At 42.0% G+C, this 22,835-nt stretch overlaps 1 protein-coding gene across 1 annotated transcript in view; it reads left to right on the top strand.

Annotated features, from left to right (window-relative positions):
• LOC126198612 (dipeptidase 1-like) overlaps nucleotides 1-22,835 on the top strand; it is a 158,632-nt gene that overhangs the window by 64,493 nt on the left and 71,304 nt on the right. Inside the window, exons 4-5 of the mRNA XM_049935064.1 lie at nucleotides 8,657-8,789; nucleotides 15,332-15,482. Of these exons, the coding sequence (XP_049791021.1) occupies nucleotides 8,657-8,789; nucleotides 15,332-15,482 (284 nt within the window). The remainder of the gene's footprint in view (nucleotides 1-8,656; nucleotides 8,790-15,331; nucleotides 15,483-22,835) is intronic.

Genomic DNA, 22,835 nt, shown 5'->3' on the forward strand with positions numbered 1-22,835 from the left:
TCCCTCCTACGTATATCTGGCGAAGGGACCATGAGGATAAAATCAGAGAGATTAGAGCCCACACAGAGGCATACCGACAGTCCTTCTTTCCACGAACAATACGAGACTGGAATAGAAAGGAAAACCGATAGAGGTACTCAAAGTATCCTCCGCCACACACCGTCAGGTGGCTTGCGGAGTATGGATGTACATGTAGATAAAGATATCGTTACCCCAAAACCAAAGCCGGCCGCTGGTGGCCGAGCGGTTCTGGCGCTACAGTCTGGAACCGCGCGACCGCTACGGTCGCAGGTTCGAATCCTGCTTCGGGCATGGATGTGTGTGTTGTCCTTAGGTTAGTTAGGTTTAAGTAGTTCTAAGTTCTAGGGGACTTATGACCTCAGCAGTTGAGTCCCATAGTGCTCAGAGCCATTTGAACCATTTGAACCAAAACCAAAACATCCTTATGTGCCACATTTTCTAATCTAAAACCCTCAGCATGACCTAATTTAGTTCCTTGTACGCTGTTGCGTTTGTTTTCGTCTTACACATCATCTTTTACTCATATTAATTACGGGAACTACTTGCTATAATACGACGTGAATTAGCACGTTACCATACAAAACAGCGTTGTAGAGACTAGCCCTCTTTATCCACTAAATAGGATTTTACTTCCCAAATATTCCTTAGACCGTTGCGACCCTGAACATGAATTACGGGGTATGGACACAGTGCGAACTGAATGCTTGAACATAAATGAAGACCTGCTGGTTGTGAAAGGCATGTGCGTAATGTCCTTAATACTTTGGGAGTGTCAGTCGTGGTCAGAATAATGTTCTGTATAGTTGTGAGCGCATTATGTCGGATCTCAGTGCATTCGAAAGTGAGCAATTGTTGGTGCTCGTGTGGTGTGTGAACCCGTTAACCATGGAAGCTAAAGCGTTTGGTGTTTCAAGATGATTTGTACCGAATACAGGGAAAGTGGAAAACCATCATACGCTTAGTTACAAAGCAGACGAAAGTTTGTGTTGTGTGGTCGTGACGAGACGGGCACTGAAGACAAATGTGACAAAAAAATAAGAGGACGTCAGCTGGAAAAGTCTCTGCCGAACTGAATGTCGCACTCTCGAACCCTGTCAGAACCAAAAAAACGCGAAGGGACTCATAAGCTGTGATTTGCAGTGCGAGCTGGAATTCTAAAACCATTCCTCAGCGATACAAATGCTCACAACAGGAAAATGCTGTGTCTAATTTTGGAGCAACGGAAGAATTTCATTTACTCGTATGAGTCTTGTGGTACAGTGTTGCCAACTTATGACCGAGTTTACGTCCCAAAAGTAAAATATGTTCGAAATTTGGTGACAATTTGGGCAGCCATACAGTAGTACTCCAGCGGCCCCATGGTAAGCGATGTGCACATATGGCAGTAGTATCGCGTACACAAGATATAAAAGAGCAGTGTATTGGCGGAGCTGTCATTGTTACTCTGGTGATTCATTTGAAAATATTTCCCATGTCATTATTGCTGCATGATGGGAATTTGTAGGCTGAACGTGGAATTGTAGTTGGAGTTTGACGCAAGGAACATTCCGTTTCGGAAATAGTTAGGAAATACCGAGATTGACAGTGTCAAGAATGTGCTGAGAATACCAGATTTGAGAAATTACCTTTCACTCCAGACAACACAGTGGCCGACGGCCTTCACTTAACGATGGAGAGCAGCAGCGTTTGTCTAGAATTGTCAGTGGTAACAGATAAGCAGTAACGTGAAATAACCGCTGAAATCAATTTGGGACGTACGACAAACGTATCCGTTAGAACAGTGCAGCGAAATTTGGCGTTAATGGGATGACCAACGTGAGTGCCTTTGCTAAAAGCACAACACAGCCTGCAGTGTCTCTCCTGGCTGATGATTATATCGGGTGGATCCAGAACGACTGGAAGACCGTAGCCTGAAATCTCAGATTTCCGTTGGTAAGAGGTAATAGTAGGGTTCGAGTGTGACGCAGACTCTACGAGTCCATGGACTCAATGTGTCAAGGCACTGAGAAAGCTGGTTTTTCTGGTCCAATTGAAACGATCATTGACTATAAATAGTCATGTTCGGCTGCTTGGAGACCATTTGCAGCCATTCATGGACTTCATGTTCCCGAACACAGACGAAATTTGTGTGTGACAATGCGCTGTCTCACCGGTCCACAGTTGCTCGCGATTTGTTGGAAGGACGTTAGAGCAAAAGACCTGGCCACCCAGATCGCCAAGCCTGAATCCCATCGAACATTTATGGGACATAATCGAGAGGTCAGTTTGTGCATAAAATTCTGCACCAGCATCACTTTTGCTGTTATGGACAGCTGTAGAGGCAGCATAGCTTAGTATTTGTACAGGATACTTACAACTACTTTCCGGGTTGACGCCTCGTCGAATGACGCACTACACCGGGCAAAAGGAGATCCGACACGATATTATGAGGTATCCAATGACTTCTGTCACTTCAGTGAAATTGTTGATACATATAGCTGCGCGAGAACTGTTCTTTGCCCTGATAACCACAAGTAACAATGTTTACATATTAGACAGTTCATCTTTAAGACGGCGCGCGTGACTGTTTCAGTGCGGATGAATATAGTCTCCGCAACATGATAAGGAATCGAAGGTTCTGCCACTCGTGAAATATCATAATTTAGCGTAAATTGATACTTCCAATTAAAGCATCAAATCTACAACTGCTCAGCCATCCTGATGCACCTACTCGAAAATAAAGTTACGTAACTAGTAATACCTTTATTTTACACTTCTCAATTAACTAATAACTCAATATTACGACCGTTAACGTAATTGTAAGAGTTTGTTTATGACGCACTGGACGTTACTACTACCGGTCGTGTGCCCGTCTCAGAATTCATTACAACTGTATGTCCTGCTTTCAACAGTCACATTCACGATACAAGTCTGGCTACCACCGCACTCTGCCTACTTTTGGTATTACTTTTCAATATGTGTTGGATCAAAGGTACTTGTGGTCCTGTTATAAACGTTAACTTTAATTGTTGCTATATTGCTGTAATTATGTTCGGTGTTTGGTGTGCTGAGATGTGTTAGATACAGTCTTTACTAGTCATTTATTGCTCCCTCGCGTAATCCCAACTGCGCCAATGTTATGGTCTTCTGAGCGGTCATTTCCGAGAATTTTTGATGTCAAATGAAACTATGTGTTCCCAGAGGCTCTTTCAAGTGTCAGGTGTCTATGAGTTATCCTGTTTCTGCAGACTGAACTGACGAATTCAAATTTATACCATAGCTGGGATTCGAACACGGGTCTCCCGCTCATTGGGCAGGCGAGTAACCAGTAGGTCACCTTGGCACAGTAGCTTTGCTCAGTCATCACTTCAGTCTTCATATACAAATCCTTGACTGTGCAAGAGGTAACGCGAGCCACTTGCGACACTTGCATTACCGATCACAGAAAACAACGTACACAGCCTAAGCCCCTAGCATCAGATATTTATCTTTTAATGACTAACCAGGAGGATTATATCCTTACAGTAGACATGTTCAAGCAATGTAGCGATAGGATTTCAAACACAGTCAGTTCAGTCACTGAGTAATGTGTAATGTATGCAGTGAGACTTGCCTTTGGCACTTTGAACAGCTGCTGTGACCTCAAGGCGTAAGGTCTTTGTGTCAATAAAAAAAGGAGGTATTTATTTACGTTCGTCAGCTCCTTAACTCTTTTAGGACCTAACGACCCATGCCTCGTAAAATATGCTATATGCACTGAAGATCCAAAGAGACCGGTACACCTTCCTAATATCGTGTAGGGCCCCCGCGAGCACGCAGAAGTGTCGCAACACGACGTGGTATGGACTCGACTAATGTCTGAAGTAGTGCTGGAGGGAACTGACACTATGAATCCTGCAGGGCTATCCATAAATCTGTAAGAGAACGAGGGGTTGAGGTCTCTTCGGAACAGCACGTTGAAAGGCATCCCAAACATGCTCAATAATGTTCATTTCTGGGGAGTTTGGTGCCCAGCAGAAGTGTTTAAACTCAGAAGAGTGTCCCTGGAGCCACTGTGTAGCAATTCTGGACATTTGAGATGTCGCATTGTCCTGCTGGAACTGCCCACGTCCGTCGGAATGCACAATGGACATGAATGGCTGCAGGTGATCAGACAGGATAATTACATACGTGAAACCTGTCAAAGTTGTATATAGATATATCAGGGGTCCCATATCACTCCAACTGCATACGCCCCACACCATTACAGAGCCTCCACCAGCGTGAACAGTCCCCTGCCGACATGCAGCGTCCTTTGGACTTATGAGATTGTTTCCATACCCGGACACGTCCATCCGCTCGATACAATTTGAAACGAGACTCGTCCGATCAGTCGAATGTCTATGTTGACGGGCCCAGGTGAGGCATAAAGCTTTGTGTCGCGCAATCTTCAAGGGTACATGAGTGGGGCTTCGGCTCCGAAAGCACATATCGACGACTTTTCTTTAAGTGGTTCGCACGCTGACACTTGTTGATGGCCCGGCATTGAAATCTGCAGCAGTCTGCGGAAGGGTTGCAATTCTTTCACGTTTAGCGAGTCTCTTCAGTCGTCGTCGGTCCTGTTCTTGCAGGAACTTTTTCCTGCCTCAGCGATGTCGGGGATTTTGTGTTTTACCGGATTCCTGATAGTCACGGTATACTCGTGAAATGATCGTACAGGAAACTCCCCTCTGCAGAGGTTTAAAAAAATAACGTAACTGACAGAAATAACCGGTAATTGAGAAGTAACAGTTACTGCGATAAAAACTCTTCCGGTACTAGCACTGATTTCAATAACTGCCAACAGTGCCTGGCGCTATCTAGTTACCGAAGATCGTACTACTACGATGCTCTACACGCCATGGAAATAACCGTAAGACTGCGCACCATCTGTTGTTAGAACGGTGTTCTATTTCGTACGTTCTCACTACTTTCAGCACTAACAAATAAAGTTAATGTAAGAGCTTTGGCTGATAGGTGCGAGAGTGACGGCATTACACATGTACTGTCGTTTCCTTGAGTCACCGCTCTGTGTGTCAATTTAGTTTTGGCTGGTGGTACAAATAGTTACCATAAGGAATTCGAACAAATATGGAAATAACTGTCAGAGGTCGCTATTTTTCCGTGTCTGTTATCGTATTCGCTCACAGTTCTTGTTCTCTGGCAGTTAACGGGCTACTACTACAGTTAACATAGAAGTTGTAACTGTGTTCCTCACTCCAGTTAAAGGTCGTAGAACGTGGTGATGTTCCGATAGAGGATAGGTACTGGAATGAACAAAGTATTTTCGTACTGGTACAGAAATAATCGCCGGCCATAAGTAGTTCCCGAGAGTTGACAAATTGTGGGATTCTATTCTCTCCGCCGGCCGAAGTGGCCGTGCGGTTCTAGGCGCTGCAGTCTCGAACCGCGAGACCACTACGGTCGCAGGTTCGAATCCTGCCTCGGACATGGATGTGTGTGATGTCCTTAGGTTAGTTAGGTTTAACTAGTTCTAAGTTCTGGGGGACTAATGACCTCAGAAGTTGAGTCCCATAGTGCTCAGAGCCATTTGAACCATTTTTTTCTATTCTCTCCATTTGTTGTAGTTCCGGTAACGGTGTCACTCTCTTTCCGGCCTTTTGTTACGTTAGAGCGTATTGAATTTCGTTTCGTGTTCTTATTTCTCTGTGTTGTTGCCACTAGGATAGTAGTACTAGCAATAGTACATGGAACGCTATGAAATATTGTAAAGAGTGTGCTACATGTTAATATTTTTATGGGTTTTACACTTAGTGAAATATTTGGCTATTGTAGGTGAACTAAAAACGGAAAATAGTAAAGTAGCTTCTTAAAGTATACCATACCCCTAATTCTTAATGGCATCATTACGATAAAACAGTGCCGGTGCAGTATCAGATCAATCTCATTAAGTGTGTCTTATCAATTTGAGTAGAAAGAACTTTTTCAGTTCGGTGAAATATAGGTTTGTGGCTTTATTAAAAGAAACATGAGTTTTCTCAATTTGTACACATCCATTGCCAATAGACTTTTTATATTTAATTAGTTTTTGGTAATTGACTTTCAAATATTTTCTACATAGTATTGAACTCATCAATTTTATACAGGAAAATTGTAAAATGGAATATTTACACTTCAGACACATGTATGGCAAATTAACTATTTGATGTACGCATATTTGAAATGATTACTGGTATGTTTACAACAATAATCAGGTCAGATACTTTGTCAGTGGTATTTAAATAAAAAAATACATTTACTTACATTAGGGCTACTAGTACTTAAGCATGTTTAAGCAAGTTTTTGAATATGTATGCTTTTCTGTTTTCAAAGACCTCAAGTCAGTTCATTTTTTATTATCTTAAGCAACACTAAAACACTCTGTCAGAGGCACTCACTGCTAGTTTGAGATTCTGTTATATGCAACACTTAGCCCTTCATTTTGACTGCTCACCTGCCTCATTCATGAATTAGTCTGTTACACATTCTGACAGGTAACTGTCACGATATTAAATTGTAAAAAGAAAAAAAGTCAAAGTAGGCAGGTGGCATTGATAGACGAAGTGTTTATTATTGCCTCATATGTGTGACAGAAGGGGAAAGAAAAGAGAAACATGGAATAGACAGGTAGAGTATTCCTCAGGACAAGGAAGTCTGTTATTGAGAAATTTCTGTAAGCTTAATGCAAATTTGTATTCCCAACCTCAATACTATTAATTCGGGCTCTCACAGTCTGGATACCCAAAGAAGAATTAGACCAGCAGCGTAAAAACTGTATCGTAATGACGCCTGAGGCGTTTAAATCTGTTACCATTACGAGGTCAACACAACCAATCGTCCACTGGAATTTTGCGTACAGTAATGCCAAACGTAAGAGATTGACAACAAACTGATGGCTTAGAGAAATGTAATTTAGTCATCCTCCCACCAAAAAATTAAGACCCTACAGTAGCAGAAGAAACCGAGCAGTTTTTCAAATCTCACATGAAACTTGGATTAGCCTACTCGTACTTACCTTAAGTGAACTTCCTTGTACAAGAGTAAGCGAATCTATCACGTTACGTATATTTTGTGTTGTATTAGAAGGCCGTACACTTATTCTATTAAGTGCACAGCACAAGAAATTAAGCTTCGAATTATACCTATAGGTTTCAGCTTACCTGTTACTTCAAATTTAAGGAAGCACTTTCTTAACACTTCACTTAAACTATGCTGTAGCAAAGTTCTGCATACTTTCTGTTTGCAGCTGCGAATATAATATTACTAATGGCGACCGATAACCTACATACATATAATATGAAACACATAATCGTCCAATCATCAAGTAAAATATACCGGACAATTAATTAGCTAAGGTTATGGCACGATTAATATGACATTCTTGCCACCTTGCACTACTCGCAGTTATAATTCACTGATAACTAAACTGATGGACTCCACATTTTTTTTTTGTTATCGAGTTGAGCCTCTATGGATTGCGTGGTAACAACGAACTTCACTCTAGTGTCCAGATCTTGTTCATGTCCCAGCTTTGACTTCCTGCCAGTATCTTCCGAGTCCACCAAGAAGTGTCTGTCTTTTGGACGTTGATGCCATTTTAAAACCTTTTTAGCTGTTCACCAATCTTCTTAATTTGTTCCTGTCAGTAATTTTTCTCTCTAAGATACCAATCTACCTGAGATCTTTTTCACATTTTTCGAACCATCTTGGTCTTGTGTTCTTAGATTGGATGTAACTCCATATTCTTTTTGTTAGTCGGTCACTGTCCATACTTATGAGATGACCGTAAAATAACAATAGTCTCTTCTTAATGGATGCTGTGATAGGTCCTGTCTTGCCGTACACGTCTTCATTTGCTCTCATTCGCCATTGTCCACCAACCCATTTATTACCTAGGATTTTCCTTAATATCCTAGGCTCTCGATTTTCCAGCCGCTCATCTTGAACTTGTCTATTCATGGTTTGAAGTTTCGGACGAATACAAGCCCTCAGGTTTTACAATTGTATTATAATGTCGGAACGTGGCCCCTATACGCATACTTTTCTTATAGATATTCTCCGTTATTTAACTGTAACGCTGTCTGGAATATTCTGTACAGAAAAATAACTGACAGTTATTTATAACCGCTAAAAATAACGATTATAAAGGAATAACTGTAACCGTGATAACGGTTACTCCAAAATAACCATGCCTCGTGATGACTGGGTGTTCTGTACTGTCCTTATGTTAGTTAGGTTTAAGTAGTTCTAAGTTCTAGGGGACTGATGACCATAGATGTTAAGTCCCATAGTGCTCAGAGCAATTTGAACCAAAATAACCGTTTGGCCCACCTTTACCCCACTTCATCACTACCTCGGAGATGCTGTCGTGCGTCTGCTACACCACCACGTTCAAACTCAATAAATCTTGATAACTTGCCATTGTAGCAGCAGTAACCGATCTAATAACTTCGCCAGACACTTGTTGTTTTATATAGGCGTTGCCGACCGCAGCGCCGTATTCTGCCCGATTACATACTTCTGCATTTTAAATATGCATGCCTATACCAATTTCATTAGCGCTTCAGTGTGTGTGGCGCTGTTGACATTAAGACAAAGACTACGACAAAGATGACTTGAACTGTACTTCTGATTGCAGTTCTGGTCGGCGTACGTGCCGTGCTCGGCACAGCACCTGGACGCGGTGACTCTGGTGCTGGAGCAGGTGGACGTCATCCGGCGGCTGGTGGAGCGCTACCCGCGGGACCTGGCGCTCGTCACCGACGCCAGAGGTGAGCCAGAGCCAGCCACTAGAAACACGGATTTGCCGTAGAGAGCGAGTATCTCTGTCACTTAAGCTACTGTGTCTGTTGCTGTTGTTCGTATGGTAATCCTCACTCCTACGACAGATTTGATGCGGCTGTCCATAGTAGTCTGTCCCATACAAGTTTGTTCATCACTGCATTGCTAATGTAACCCTTCCATTTAAGCCTCCGCACTGTACTCAGGCTGTCATATTCCTTTTCAATTACCCCAGAATCCCTCCCCCCCTTTCTACTTGATACTTGTTTCGTTCTTTCTCTCTTTTCGCTAGCGGCTATTCTGTCAAGTAGATGATCCGTTTTCTCAGGATGGCGGGACGGAACCAACATCTTGCTGCAAGAACCTCCTCACCATCCTCGCATCCACAGACTGTTCCCCGCGGAGTGAAACTTTCATTGGGCCAAACAGATGGAAGACGGATGATACGAGATCCGGTCTCTAGGGTGGATGAGGAGCAGTCTAATGCAGTTTTTTGAGATTATTTCCGGAGCGCAGACTTGGGTGTGGCCTTGTGTTGTCATGGAGAAGTCTGTTTACATTTTTATGGTAACGAGCAAGCTGAATTAAATTTACTGAAGGTAGTACAATACATTTCAGAGTTTGGCGTTGCACCAGGATGGAGGACATCAAACAGAATAATGTCTTCAAAGATATCCGCCTTGATTTTACCGACTGAGGGTGCGGCTTTGAACTTTTTAAGTGATGAACCCATGTTTCATCGCCTGTGACAACGTTTGATAAAAACTGTAACGATCAGCCTTGTAACGCGCAAGCAATTCCGCACTGACTGGCCTCCGTTGCTTTTTATGTTCTTCCGTTAGGCGGCGAGAGAACCACCGTCACCGGAACTCGTCCACCAAACTGGTGCACGAGTGCGTCAGAACTATCAAGAGACGTCCATTTGTGAAGAGAGGTGTTTGTGATCCACCGATCGTCTCGAATGAGAGCTTCCGCACATTCCATCATTGCAGGAGTCGCAGCTGATGCGGTCGGCCCACACGCGGGAGACTGCAAAGATTTGCCCGACCTTGTAGCGATGATGCCAGACGCCTCGCCCAACTAGACACAGTACTTTTGTTGACTACGAAGCGCATATTAAGATCTAAGATGGTCTATTTTTCCATCAAAAGAATCTCAATTACAACTCTGTGCATGGAACGCACCTCTGTTACAGGTACCGTTTCGAAGGCTACGTTTAGCGCCGCCACGTCTCGGAACTTCATGACACTATAAGGGCTGAAGCAGAAATATTCCTCGATGTCCTACAACAAATTCTGCATTTTTTCAACCGAAGTTAACCGAGAAAAAAAATGTTGTATTTCTGATTGAACGCCTCTCGTATGTTCTGTGTTATCAAATTTTAACTGTTTGTGTAGCGTACTCTGAGGCAGAATTTTGGGACCAGACCAGCGTTTGCCTGAACGAGTGTGGGAAACCGCCCAGAAATCACACTTACGTTGGCCGCTGCACAAGCCATGCCCGTTAATCCGCAACGCAGATTCGATGCGGGTCTGGATCATTTTCTTTTCTCGCAGAGTATCGCGCTGTACTTTAGGCTGTACGAGCAGGTCTTCCCCTCTCCCCCGCCCCCCCCCTTCTCCTTTCACAAATGAAAAGTATTCTCGTTTCCCACTGAGTATTCTGTGTACCTATCCTTTCTTTCAGTCAAATTATTCCATATAACTCATAGATTCAGTCATCATCATCATCATCAAGATCTGTTTCATCTTTAACCGGTCCCTTGCATTTCCATTTCAGGTAGTCCACAGCTTCATTCTTAATGCAGCTACACGTGCTGCTGCCTAGCACATCATCCAAGATTTGGAATCTCTTCCTCGACGTACTCTTCTAAGACTGTTTTTGTTTCTTAATATATGTTCACCCAGTTCATTTTCCTTCTTTTATCACAGTAGCTATCTCTGACTCGTCGCAGTACCTTCTTATTTTTCAGCTTACCCATACAACTTATTCTTTCCATCCTTCACCACGTTCAAATCTCAAAAGCCTCCAGCTTTCCTCTTTCCTCTTCTTTGCTCACGTTTCAGCATCATACAGAACGACACTCCATAAAGACATCTTTGACCATATTGCTGCAGAAAACTCTCCTTACAAAATGCCTCTTCCGTCATTTCTACCCCGGTTTTAATTTCTGTGCGGCATTTCTAATCGGTCACTTTTCTGATTCCAAGTTATTTGACGCTCTGTACACCTTTTAAATTTCTTCATTCATCATTGTCCATACATTTTTATTTCGTTCCAGTGTTATTACTTTTGCTTTCATTGTTTTGATTTTTATTCCATAGCTCTTACCTTTAGTTTCCACTATTTCGCGCAACTCTGTTTTGTCTGTTGTTGGAAGGATTATGTTATCTGCAAACCCACCGTACCCTTCTTCCTCCCGTTTTAACCCCTCGTAATCTACTGGATCATGCTCACTCATATTCCTGACGTACACACACAAAGGGACTGGAAAGAGAAAACAGCCTTGTCTTACTCCTTTTCCTAATTCGATCCAACTAATACTTTCTCCTCGCACTTTCACTGACACATTTTGATTTAAATGTAACAACTTGACAGGTATCCTGCATTTTCCTCATTACAGTGGTAAGATATCCCAAACCACATTATTAAATAACTTTTACAGATCTACAAAACACACGCATACGTTTCTTCCATTTTCAATAAACCTCTTTCCCAGAACTCGTGAAAGTCTTATTGCATATGTTGTACTCTGATTCAGTACCTTTACGTTAATTATCCTCACTATCCATCTAAGTTTAAACATACCTCTGTAATATATATTTCAATACCCCTTATTCTCTGCTTGTCTGTACTATAGAAACACAAATACAGTCTTTTGAGAGTGATGCAACATCTGAATCAAAAGTCAAGACATGTCTCTAAAGAAAGTGTCGCAATGAAAAGTTCATATGACAATTTGAAAAATCAGCTTTCTCATTTGGACTAAGTTTTAGTGAAGGTGGTTTACGACTTGCTTCATCTCGATAGGGGAGCTACGTAAAAAGTTACACAGTTTAAAGCAGGATTCGTGTTGTTGTGATCTGCATATGAATGAAAGACGGCGAAATACGGTGTTGTTTCTAAGAACGCCCGCCTTATCAAGCGTTTAGTGGGAGATGAGAGTCTCATTTGACCAACATAAAACAAGCGATATTATTTTTCATTGTTCATAGTTCACTGAGAAGAGGTTCGCAAATTAAAACAAGACTGTACAAGGTTTTGGCATACAAGTTACTGATAACCTAATGTAAATTTTCACCGCACTTCCCCAGGAGACGAATTTACGGCAATGAAATTTCTACGCTTGAAATGAACTGTGTTTTCGGATCAAGTGCTACTGTAATGGCATAACTGTTTACTGGTCCTGAATGCCGGTCGGCGGCTCACTACCTTAGAGAATATGGAATTAGCTATTTGGACTTCTATGTAATTATTCACATATGACTAGTAGAATGTGTAATGGCAAAGTTTTGAATGAGTACTTACGTTCAAAGCAATGAATATGAAAGAGGCGATGGGGGTGTTAATTTGAATTGAACAAATGGCGCAGCAAGAGGTATGTGCATTTACAGGAGAATATTATTATGTGGTTTAGAGATGTAGTTTTACCATCGCTGACTGTTTCCTGAAGAAAAGAAATACAGCCCAGCGTGTTATCGTATTCAATCACACGGTCTGGTATAGACTCCTGCAATATAACGTCCGAGATTCTGCTCATCAAGTAATACGTTTCAACAAAAGTTTTAAATATTCATGTAATGAGTTCATAAATACACTGAAAACATTACGAAAATTGTAAAATGTAAATATGTCCTTTAAGTTTTTTCCATAAAATACAGAGGCTGAGAACTTCTTTGAAGTAGTTTTCTCAATGAGGACAGACTGTCACCTCAAAATACACCTGTGTCATCTTTATCATCAACTGGAATAAAGAGTTAAATACCCTGACATGTGCAGCCGAACATTAGTGTCAATACACATTGTCGCGAAAACGCCAAAATAATGTCATTACGTACCTTAATCGCGTGGCCAGTTGGACAGTCGAACTGACAGACAATCCGTTTTAAGTAAGCTCACCGGAAAATAAATATTAATCTCCTTAGAAAACTATACTGATCTTTTGGGAACGCTTTAGATCGTGGCATTGCTCGTGTAAAAACAAAGTCCGATTTAAAGCTCTTGGCACACACAGTACAGAAACGAAGACCGAAAGGGACCAAGAAGAGTCGGAGTTCACAATGAGACAGTACTGACGGAGCCAAATGAAAAGAAACACTGAAATATTACTTGTCGGGTGGTGGTCATTATTTTGGGACCGTGTCTTCTTCTGGATGGACACGTTGCAGGAATCCGGACGAGAAAGTTCCCTCGCGCGGCGATGATAGTGTAGTGATGCATAAGCTTTTGGCCCGTAGCTCAGGAAGCCCACTCGGATTCAACTGGCTGCACGAGCGCCGTGCATTGGCCTGTGTACAGCCCCCAGCGCCAGGATACAGTCGTGGTGTAGGAGAGAGATCCTTAGGGCTTTGTGCAGCATGGTAGCCTTCGATTGTAGGCGGTAAGGAAGTCGGCTATCCGCGTAACTTGAATGTAATTTGGGTTGCAGCCAGAGTAGGCGTAAGCTCACGGTAATGCATGGGCAATATCCACTCGACGGTCATATGACCTTCCACCACTGATCTAAGCCATGGCAGGAAGGTGCGTTTATGGCAGTTGTATGGAATAACAGCAGCAAGATGGGTCGACGTGGGGATGTAACAGAATGATAGAGAGTAGCTTTGGACGTGTCCATAACCACACCCTGAATGAAGTTGAACAATAATGATGTATCAAATGTGGACTCTTCAACAGGTCTACCAGGATTGGAGTACTACTCTTAACGTTGCAAACCGGCGTCAGAAGAATGTTTGTAACAAGATACGGACCTGTAGGAAGTGGAGACGAGTGTCTCGCCTAGTGAATGGAAAGCAGATTTAAAGCCGGCAGAAATTGTTGGTGTCAGTGAGCAAGGGTCCATCTCAAGCAGTTTTGGAACTACAAATGTGTTGCAATAGGGTACCTCGCAAAACGCCATTGCTGATAGAGGTACTTAAATATACACTACTTTAATGGACCAAAGAGTACAAGAAATGGACAATAGCTGACAGGAGGCGTGTAGTCTGGTATTATTTGTCGCTGTGCTGCCGCTTTTCAGTGATGCAAGACGTAAATACACTGTCGACCCAGTGAGGGTTTGAACTAGCAGTGTGCGGAGGGAGTAGTTAAGTTTTGGGAGCGTTTTCCGTATGTGAATTCGGTCGACTCTTTAAGACTGCCATGACTATTTCAGTATTCTCGGTGACCAAACGTTGTTCACGGGATCATGAATTCTATGTGCTTCAAAATGTTTGATTGACACCACAAACGGTCGTCAACCCACAATCACTAACACAATAAAATTTTTGAAAGGTTACATAACTAGTTTCGACCCACTGAGCCGTCATTTTAAAATGTAATCACAAACCTGGAAAAATGAATTAATAGTTGCAGGCGCACTTCTTTCACATATTACAAAAATACACAAAAACCTGTAAACTGCTGCAAAAGGCAGCAGAAACGGGTCATAAGACATCATGAAAATTTTTAGTTAATCAATAATTTCACACCTTAATGCAGTGTAGATGAAAACAGGATCGGGATGGAAGATATGATATACTCTCGCATTACGTCGTGCAGTGAGGCAGCGATAATTTTGCAAACAAAGGCTCACCCATCGTAATCTTATATCGTACAAAAAGTCCAAAACCAGAACACAACACGCAGTCATACTGTGTTCTGCTACTGATATCTTACAAAGAATATGCACTCCCATTGTCTTTGTAAGATTTCATTAGCAGAACATAGTTTACTGGTGTTAGCGTATTTTTCGTAGTATTTGAAATAAATCTGGTTGCAATTATTAATGCAGTTTTACAAGTTTTAAAAATGATAGTACGTCGAAAATTCGAGTAGTTACCTACCCTTTTTAAAAAATTTATTGTTTTAGAGAATGGCTTGACGACCGTTTGTGGTGTCAAATAAAAATTTTAAATTTCATTCAGTCACACTCATTGATGGCAGTTGCGTTGTAATACAGAATTCTATGGGCACGTCTGTCTTCCGAGATGACAACTGCCGCAGTTTGCCGGTTGCATACAAACGTTTCTCATTTCACTAGCAGCTTATCGCATCTCGACTGACGCACTAAACCCTGATCTTAACCCCAAAGGAAATATGTGGGACTATTTGGAGCACCTGGTGAAACGTGGTAATCAGAATCTCCGTAATTTGGTAGCTCTGTGGGGGACCTAATCATCAGTAATGAATTCGGCTGAATATAGCAAACTAAAAAACTTGAGGACTTACTTCCACGCCGAATTAAGGTCATTAGCAAGGAATCAACGTTATGTCCCTTGAGGATCAGTAATTTTTTTTGTCCGGTGTATTTTGCATGACATGTTTGTGTTTGCAGGTATAGAAGACGCGCACGCGGCGGGAATGTTGGCTAGCCTGGTGGGCGTGGAGGGCGGCCACGCGCTGGGGGAGAGCCTGGGCGTGCTGCGCGCCCTCTACACGCTGGGCGCACGCTACCTCACGCTCACGCACGCCTGCAACACGCCTTGGTGAGTGGGTAGTCCTTCCCAGCCTACGCTGTAAGGAGGCAAACATTTTGCGCTTTGCGTTTGTTGCTCAACAACCCTCATTAAGCAAAAGCATTGCAGCGGTTTAAGTTCCATGCATGGATACAACATTTCGTCATTTTACGTTTTTCTATATAATCGGTGTTGTCCTTTTCTTGTAATAAGAATCATTTAACTGAGTTCTAACATATATTAGTATTAAAAAAATACTAAAACATATGAAGATGCTGTCACACAACGTAGTTTCTTGGAAGTAATCCAACAAAAATTTTAGTTACGAATTTTCGGAAACTGTTGTTTTCGTTCATGAAACACAATAACAACATACATAGTTGATACAAAGAATTTATAAATATACCACAATGACGATTATACGTTCAGAACTGTTATTTGTTGTCTGTGCACAATTCAGTAGGTACAGAGGTCGTAGAACGTTAAAAAAAAGAATCTTCAGAAGTTCTGAGACTCCTTTATTTACTACCCTTTATATTCAGCATGATCTTATAGTTAGGGTTTAAGCCATGGCTTAGATTTTCAGTATAATTCATCGGTTGTGATCATCTTTATTATGCCAGTTGTCGTATCAGATGACGAAGCAAGAGTGAATACAGATTCAAGACATCTTCTGCCTCTAGGGTTCGCAAACTGTCTTTAAAGACAGAAGCACCAGCAGTGGTGAGGACCTTGAGCTTCAAAAGTCAACTGCACCATCACGATGAAAATATGAAATGTGTATCTTCAAAACTTGTAGTCTCTTAACACATTCTGAAGTTGACCGTTTCCTTGGCAAAAACGTATGATGTTAATTCAGTTCCTCTTTCGCCGGCCACGACTTCCCCCGAAGTCTGTAGTATTCCTCCGCCTACATCCCGTTACATTATCAATGACGCTTCCATAATAACTTTGATACTCAAGACTCACGTGCGTTACTTTATTATTTCGATTACCTTCCAACACTCCATGAAGTTCACAACAAAGCCCAACACTATCTGCGTTATTTAATACTTCTAAGTTCAAACTGATCGCGTTTCTATTCCCAAGCGGAAGCAGGACATCATTTTGCCACACTCTAGTCAATTTATTACGCTTTGTTAAAATGGTAATCGAATCCTCAGGCTGGTACACTAGGACAACTCTTTTGCAATACTGTTCAGAACCGCAGTTCACAACGAATTACAGTGGAATCTTGTTTATCTGGCCCTCATTTATCTGAAAGTCCAGTTCATCCAGATCATATTGTTTGTACTGCAACTGTTCAGTACCTGATACTGCGGACGTAATAGTGGCAGAAATCTACAAAGAGAGTCACTAAGTTTGAAATAAGCCGACTGCCATACGCAGATCCTGGCAAGGTGTAGTTAAGACGTTGACATTCAGCTCTACAGTAACGTATGCATTACTTTGTTGTGAGTGTAAGATACATCGAAGAGGAAAAAAAAAGTTTGATCCCTTACACAGGAGAATTGTTGAAGAACATAGCTGCTGAATTTCCTAATATAGCATTTGCAAAGATTCCAGGATGCTCAGGCATAGGTGATAATGACATAAATGACTGCGAAATGATAATGACGCTGGTTACAGCGTTGACGAAATTATCACCGTTTGTTCGTCCGCAGACAATCGACCGTAGTGATGATCGATTAAGCGACTAAGTTGGCGCTTATTACAGAGGCAACAACATAGGTGGACAAAATAATAGCTTATATGCAACGCCACGGCGAAATTAATTCAGCCGCACTATTGCTGCCGAAATCCCTGCGTGATCGCGCTGCACATTAACGACATGTGGATCTTTTTGGAAAGAACGACGTTTCTGTCGAGCAGAAGACCACAGAGAATGACTGTTTTGAAAAAAAAAAAAAGAAATTAGTTATCTGGTGCAGTCACATTTGACACTGATGAGCCAAAACATTATGACGACCTGCTTAATAACTAGTTCGTCCGTCTTTGGAACGAAATACATAACTGTTTCTGCGTATCTGGGATCTGACAGTTTATTGGTAGGTTAGTAGAGGTATGTGGCATTAGTTGTCTTCGCACAGGTCATGTAATTTGGGTAAACAATGGCCGCTGATATGTGTACGTGGTGACGACGCCACATAACGACTCAGATGTGTTCCATAGGATTGACATCAGGCGAATTTGGGTTCACTATAATGCTCCTCAAACCATGGTAGTGCGGTTCTGGTTCCGAGACATGGACAATTATACTGCCGTCGGGGAAAACATCAACCACGAAAGGATGCGGGTGTTTCGCAGCTGTCAGCATGTCTTCGGTTACCACCACAGGTCCTATGCAAGAGCAGAAGAATGTCTTCTGTCACGCTGCACGTTTCGAGCCGCTGTTCAACCTCGATGATGGCGTTCATAGAGACGAACAGCAACCTAGTGCAGCAAAAATGTGATTCACCCGACACGTTTCCATTGTTCGACGGTCAAATGCCGGTGGTCCCGTTCCCACTGCAGTCTTACTTGATGACCTCGTTGGTCAATATGTGAACACTTAGGAGTGGTCTGCTGCGGAGATCAATGTTCAACAATGTACGATGAACGGCGTGCCCCAAAACACTTGGCATGCACCTGCGTTTTGCTCTTTCGGCAGAGATGCCACAGATCACCAACTACCCTACTTCAAAGAGCGGAGAAGCCTCCGAACGCAACGTTCTGTGAAGAGTTGTGGACGACAACCATTTAGCACCTAGTGCTAGTTTCACAGTCCTTCTGCCTCTTTCGGTAGAAGCTCACGCCAGTAACACGTGACCATTAGACCAGTTCCACCGCTTTCGACATACTCATTCTCAGACTCTGCGTACTAATAATCTGCCCCTTGTCAAAGTCGCTTATTTCTATGGATTTCGCTATTAGTAGCCCATAACTTCGCTAGAGTAACCCACAGCCCGTGTCAGGTCCGCTTAATACTTTTGTTATCACGTCACCTGCACGCAAGGCCACCAGGCGGCATCATCGTCGCGGTGGACAGTGGCCATAATGTTTTGGCTCACGAATGTATAACTAATTTCGGTCGGCATCGACCATCCTCATCATAAAAAACAGGAAGAGGTTCATAGAACCTCATTTTGATTGATAACCGCACGTTTCGTTAGAAATAAATTTCAACGGGTCGGGTGGTTAAATTGTTTTCATATATGGAACTGGCTTAAAAGTAACTTACTGATTACTTCAAATTATAAAATTTACAGTTCTTTTTCCAGTGTCTGGTCAACATTCACTTAAAAATGTATAATTTGTGACTTTGCCCCAAAAATAAATGTAACATAAGTGTTTGTAGCATTATCGCATATCATTGTTTCTCTGACTTCCCGGAGTATCCGGATTTTCAATTATATAGATGATCTACAGTTCCTACTCGTCTAAATAAACATGGTTCCACTGTGCTACGAATGTAGGCGCGTCTAACAGTGCTTCTAAATGGTCCATTGTTGGCGGGCAGCATTGTACTGTTCACATTCTTCCAATGGCTGGATATATCTGACCTGCTGTCGCGTACCTACTGTACTAGAGATAGCAAGCAAGACAGCACATGAGAGCTTAAAGAACAAAAATAAATAAATAAAGTGAAACTTGAGTTTCTCTCGGCATGTAAAATGCTTAAAATGTTTGATGAACATACGGGAATGCAGCCAGTTGTCATCATTGACAATAGCCGACATTTCTACAGGTGCACACCCTATCGTGTTGAAGGCGCAGCACTGTGTAAGCCAATTTAAAACCTCGATATGGAGGGCATCTGACGAGAGAGTACACACACAACAATCGCTAGGGACACCACACTACCGACCATGACCAAGATCATTAATTAACGATAGTGAATACTAGTATTAATTACCACTGGATGCGGTAGAATTAACTCTGTACCTTTGTTGTTTGACCAAGGACAGAGGAGGATTCTAAGCAGAATTTAAGCGGAAAAACCTCCATTTATAAGATCATTTTCTAATTTAATCTCAACTGCTTGCTTAATAAAACTAAGCTGAAATGTTACCTCGGAGTCTTTCTCTACGGCATTTCTGAATAAAATATCGGTTTCGATTCGAATAAAATACTCCAACTTTCGGTGGATATATCCACCATCGTCCTCAGGAGTAAAATCTTGAGCCGCTTGGGCCTTAAACTCACTGGTTGCAACCAATCGTGAATACCTGCGTGCGTTACGTCTGCAACATTCGAATATATTACCATGTCAGTGATTTATACGCCCAGACAAGTTACGTTACTACCATATGTTATATCTACTTCATCGGTCCCTCCGTACAAAAGTACCCAAAAACCTAACATCAGAGATCAAATGCCTGTCATCTCATCATATCGAAACAGAAGATCCCACTTACATAGTCTCCCAGCTACGACCATTCATAATATGAAAACATTCGCTAACTCCTTCGCTGTCACTACTGTCAGTCTCTAGAACAGACTGCCTTGCACTCTGCGTACAATTGAATCCTCTGCTGCTTTTAAGGAGATGCCAGAGCACTTCTTTAGTCTCTCGTATAGCGTCTCGCCAAAAATTGACATGTATTGACAACATCACTTCTGTTAAACAGTGAAATCAATGATCCTACTTTATCCCAGTTATGCTTCTTTCTACTTTCCTTTCTCTGCGAGCCACGCCACTCTTTTCCATTATGTACGTTAACTTCATGTTGTCACGTTTCTCTTTCCCTCCCTCCTTTCTCTCACGCCTATTGCTAATAGCACCCGTAATTATATACCTATATTTCTGTAATTTATAATTATTGTTGAACTTGTCATGCACGAACATAAACTGTATGTGTTTTATCTGTACTATAGTAATTTTTAATTTTGAAATCTAGTATACCATGGTTATCGCAATATATGTAATTCAATATATGTAGAGCGTCTGGTTAGATGTAAGAGATGGCCAGATAGCCCTAACCTTGCCAGGTTAAATAAATAATGGAATAAAAGGATTTTATGCCCATTCAAAACGGTTCAGGATGCGTGACAAGCAAAAACTTATAGCCGAATGTTTGGCATAGACGGGGAGTGTTCTTCTAGCCGAAATGTAAGAATAATCCAAATGAGACAATACACAATTACAAACGACAAAACTAAGGTTGCAGTTAGGCCACTGTTCCTGCTGAGCAATTTTCTCAGAGTCTGTATGTCGTGTACGTTAAGCTGCGACGTCTTTGTGCTTTTCGGTAAAGGAAAAGCGTGCCAGACGACGCATCCAACCTTTGAGTGTGTTCTCCATTCACCATCCAAGGCACTCTGCGTCAAACTGTGAACAAAGTTATAATATTTAATCTTTCAAAAAAAAATAAAATGAATGAAAGAACTGCCACTCGCCTCATTTATCGTTGTACATCTGCACTCAACCAAAGCTTTTATACACTCATTCTTAACAGATTTAGTTATGAAAGAGCTGGTGGAGGGAGGAGGGGAATGGAGGGGGTGGCCGGGGGGGGGGGCGGGGGTAGACATTGAGAAACACATAGGATTTATTTGAAACCTACGTATATTTTTTTTGAGCCTGTGACTTCCGATACAACGGAGGTCGACTCGCATATGCTATGACCATAGCTTTTCCTTCGCAATTTCTGTTTCTATTCGATATTTAAATAAACTGGAAGTTCCCTCTAACAGTATCTACAAGAGAAAAAAAAACTAGTAGTGCAGTGTTCGGATCGGGAAGACGAAGCTTCATAGGACGATCTAGGAAAAGGACAACTCTATGAATGTCCGTTATCTATAGGAAAATGGTGCAGTGAATAAGAAGGTAACCGATGATTGCAGTGACTTTTCATGCACGCGAGTGACCCAGAGTGAATACCACGCTCCACAGTAGCCCAGTTGTTAGACTATAAGCCAATTGCTGAAACTTATTTTCACAATTTCTTTGTCATGCTGTACCCATAAAAATGTTCTGGTTTCAAAAGCGAATCATAATCAGAGGCAACACATAATTGTTAAAATCCATTGCATTGAATTTTACTCTCTTTCAGGGTATCTCTGCCATTAACAAAAATTCTGTCCACACAATGTGATTCTATATAAAGCGAGGAGGGATCAAGAATTGCTGTGATCGTTTTCTGTTGTTCTGGAACGACAAATTTTGGTTCAAATGGTTCAAATGGCTCTGAGCACTATGGGACTCAACATCTTAGGTCATAAGTCCCCTAGAACTTAGAACTACTTAAACCTAACTAACCTAAGGACATCACACACACCCATGCCCGAGGCAGGATTCGAACCTGCGACCGTAGCAGTCCCGCGGTTCCGGACTGCAGCGCCAGAACCGCTAGACCACCGCGGCCGGCCGACAAATTTTGGATAAGTGGTGTGGGCAGCCTGATGCTCAAGAAAGTGTCTAATTTCTACAAATAAGCATTTCAAGGACAAGTATTGCGAACTTTCAGTACCAAATCCGAATATCTCGTTTTTCTGTGTGGGCATACATTCATGTTTTGGAGATAAGGAAAAAATTACGTAGGTCTTATTCACAGAAGTTTGAGTAATATTATCCCAGTGCTTCAGTCTTGCTCGGAGGATGGGTTATAAAGGAAATTCCGTTGTTTGAATGTATTAGTCGTGCTTCAGAGCATATCGGAATTACCCCACCCTTAGCGTATATAGCTAGTAAACGTTGATGTAACGGACTTGTTAAATTGAAATAAATATACCTCACTAGAGCTTTGGTAAGGACTGGGTATTCGTCCTCTGCTTTATGAAGGGTCTAAAGACCGTCGCTAAAAGAATACTGTGCGGTGAAACCATTCTCAATAGAGCAAAGCAAGGTCTTTGTATTACCGAGTAGAGAAGGGCATAGTAAAATGAAACGTTTCTGTAACAAAAATCTACAGAAGAGCTACAAAGGTTCCAAAAATCGACCAAATTGTTAAGCGACTGACAGACATTGTTAAACGGGCATTTCTTGGAATTCGGCGTGCCTATGGGCAGACTTATATGGGTGCTACAAAGAGAACGTGAAGGAATGAATTGAGGAAAATGCAGAAAGTTGATGAGGGGCCGAAACGAGTAAACTAGGTGTGACAAAACACGCTGTGTAGGCTGGACGTTACACGATTCTGGTTAATAATGCCCAGCTCCCTACACCCACTGGCGGATACCTCGATAGACTGATTTTGCTCAATTAGCGATTTTAATTGATGAGAGGAAGGTGTAAAGCATAATGGTATCTGGTTTCCGGTATGAAAGAGGAAGTACACCAGTCATCCAGTATGGGACTATAATGGCAACCACACACCGACAACGGCCAAATTATCCTTTAATTTGAAAACAAATGACGTCATAGGTCGGAGCGGAAGCAATCCACAACGCAAATTCACTTTC

This window comes from Schistocerca nitens, chromosome 8, assembly GCF_023898315.1.
Source record: "Schistocerca nitens isolate TAMUIC-IGC-003100 chromosome 8, iqSchNite1.1, whole genome shotgun sequence".
NCBI classification, from domain to species: domain Eukaryota; kingdom Metazoa; phylum Arthropoda; class Insecta; order Orthoptera; family Acrididae; genus Schistocerca; species Schistocerca nitens.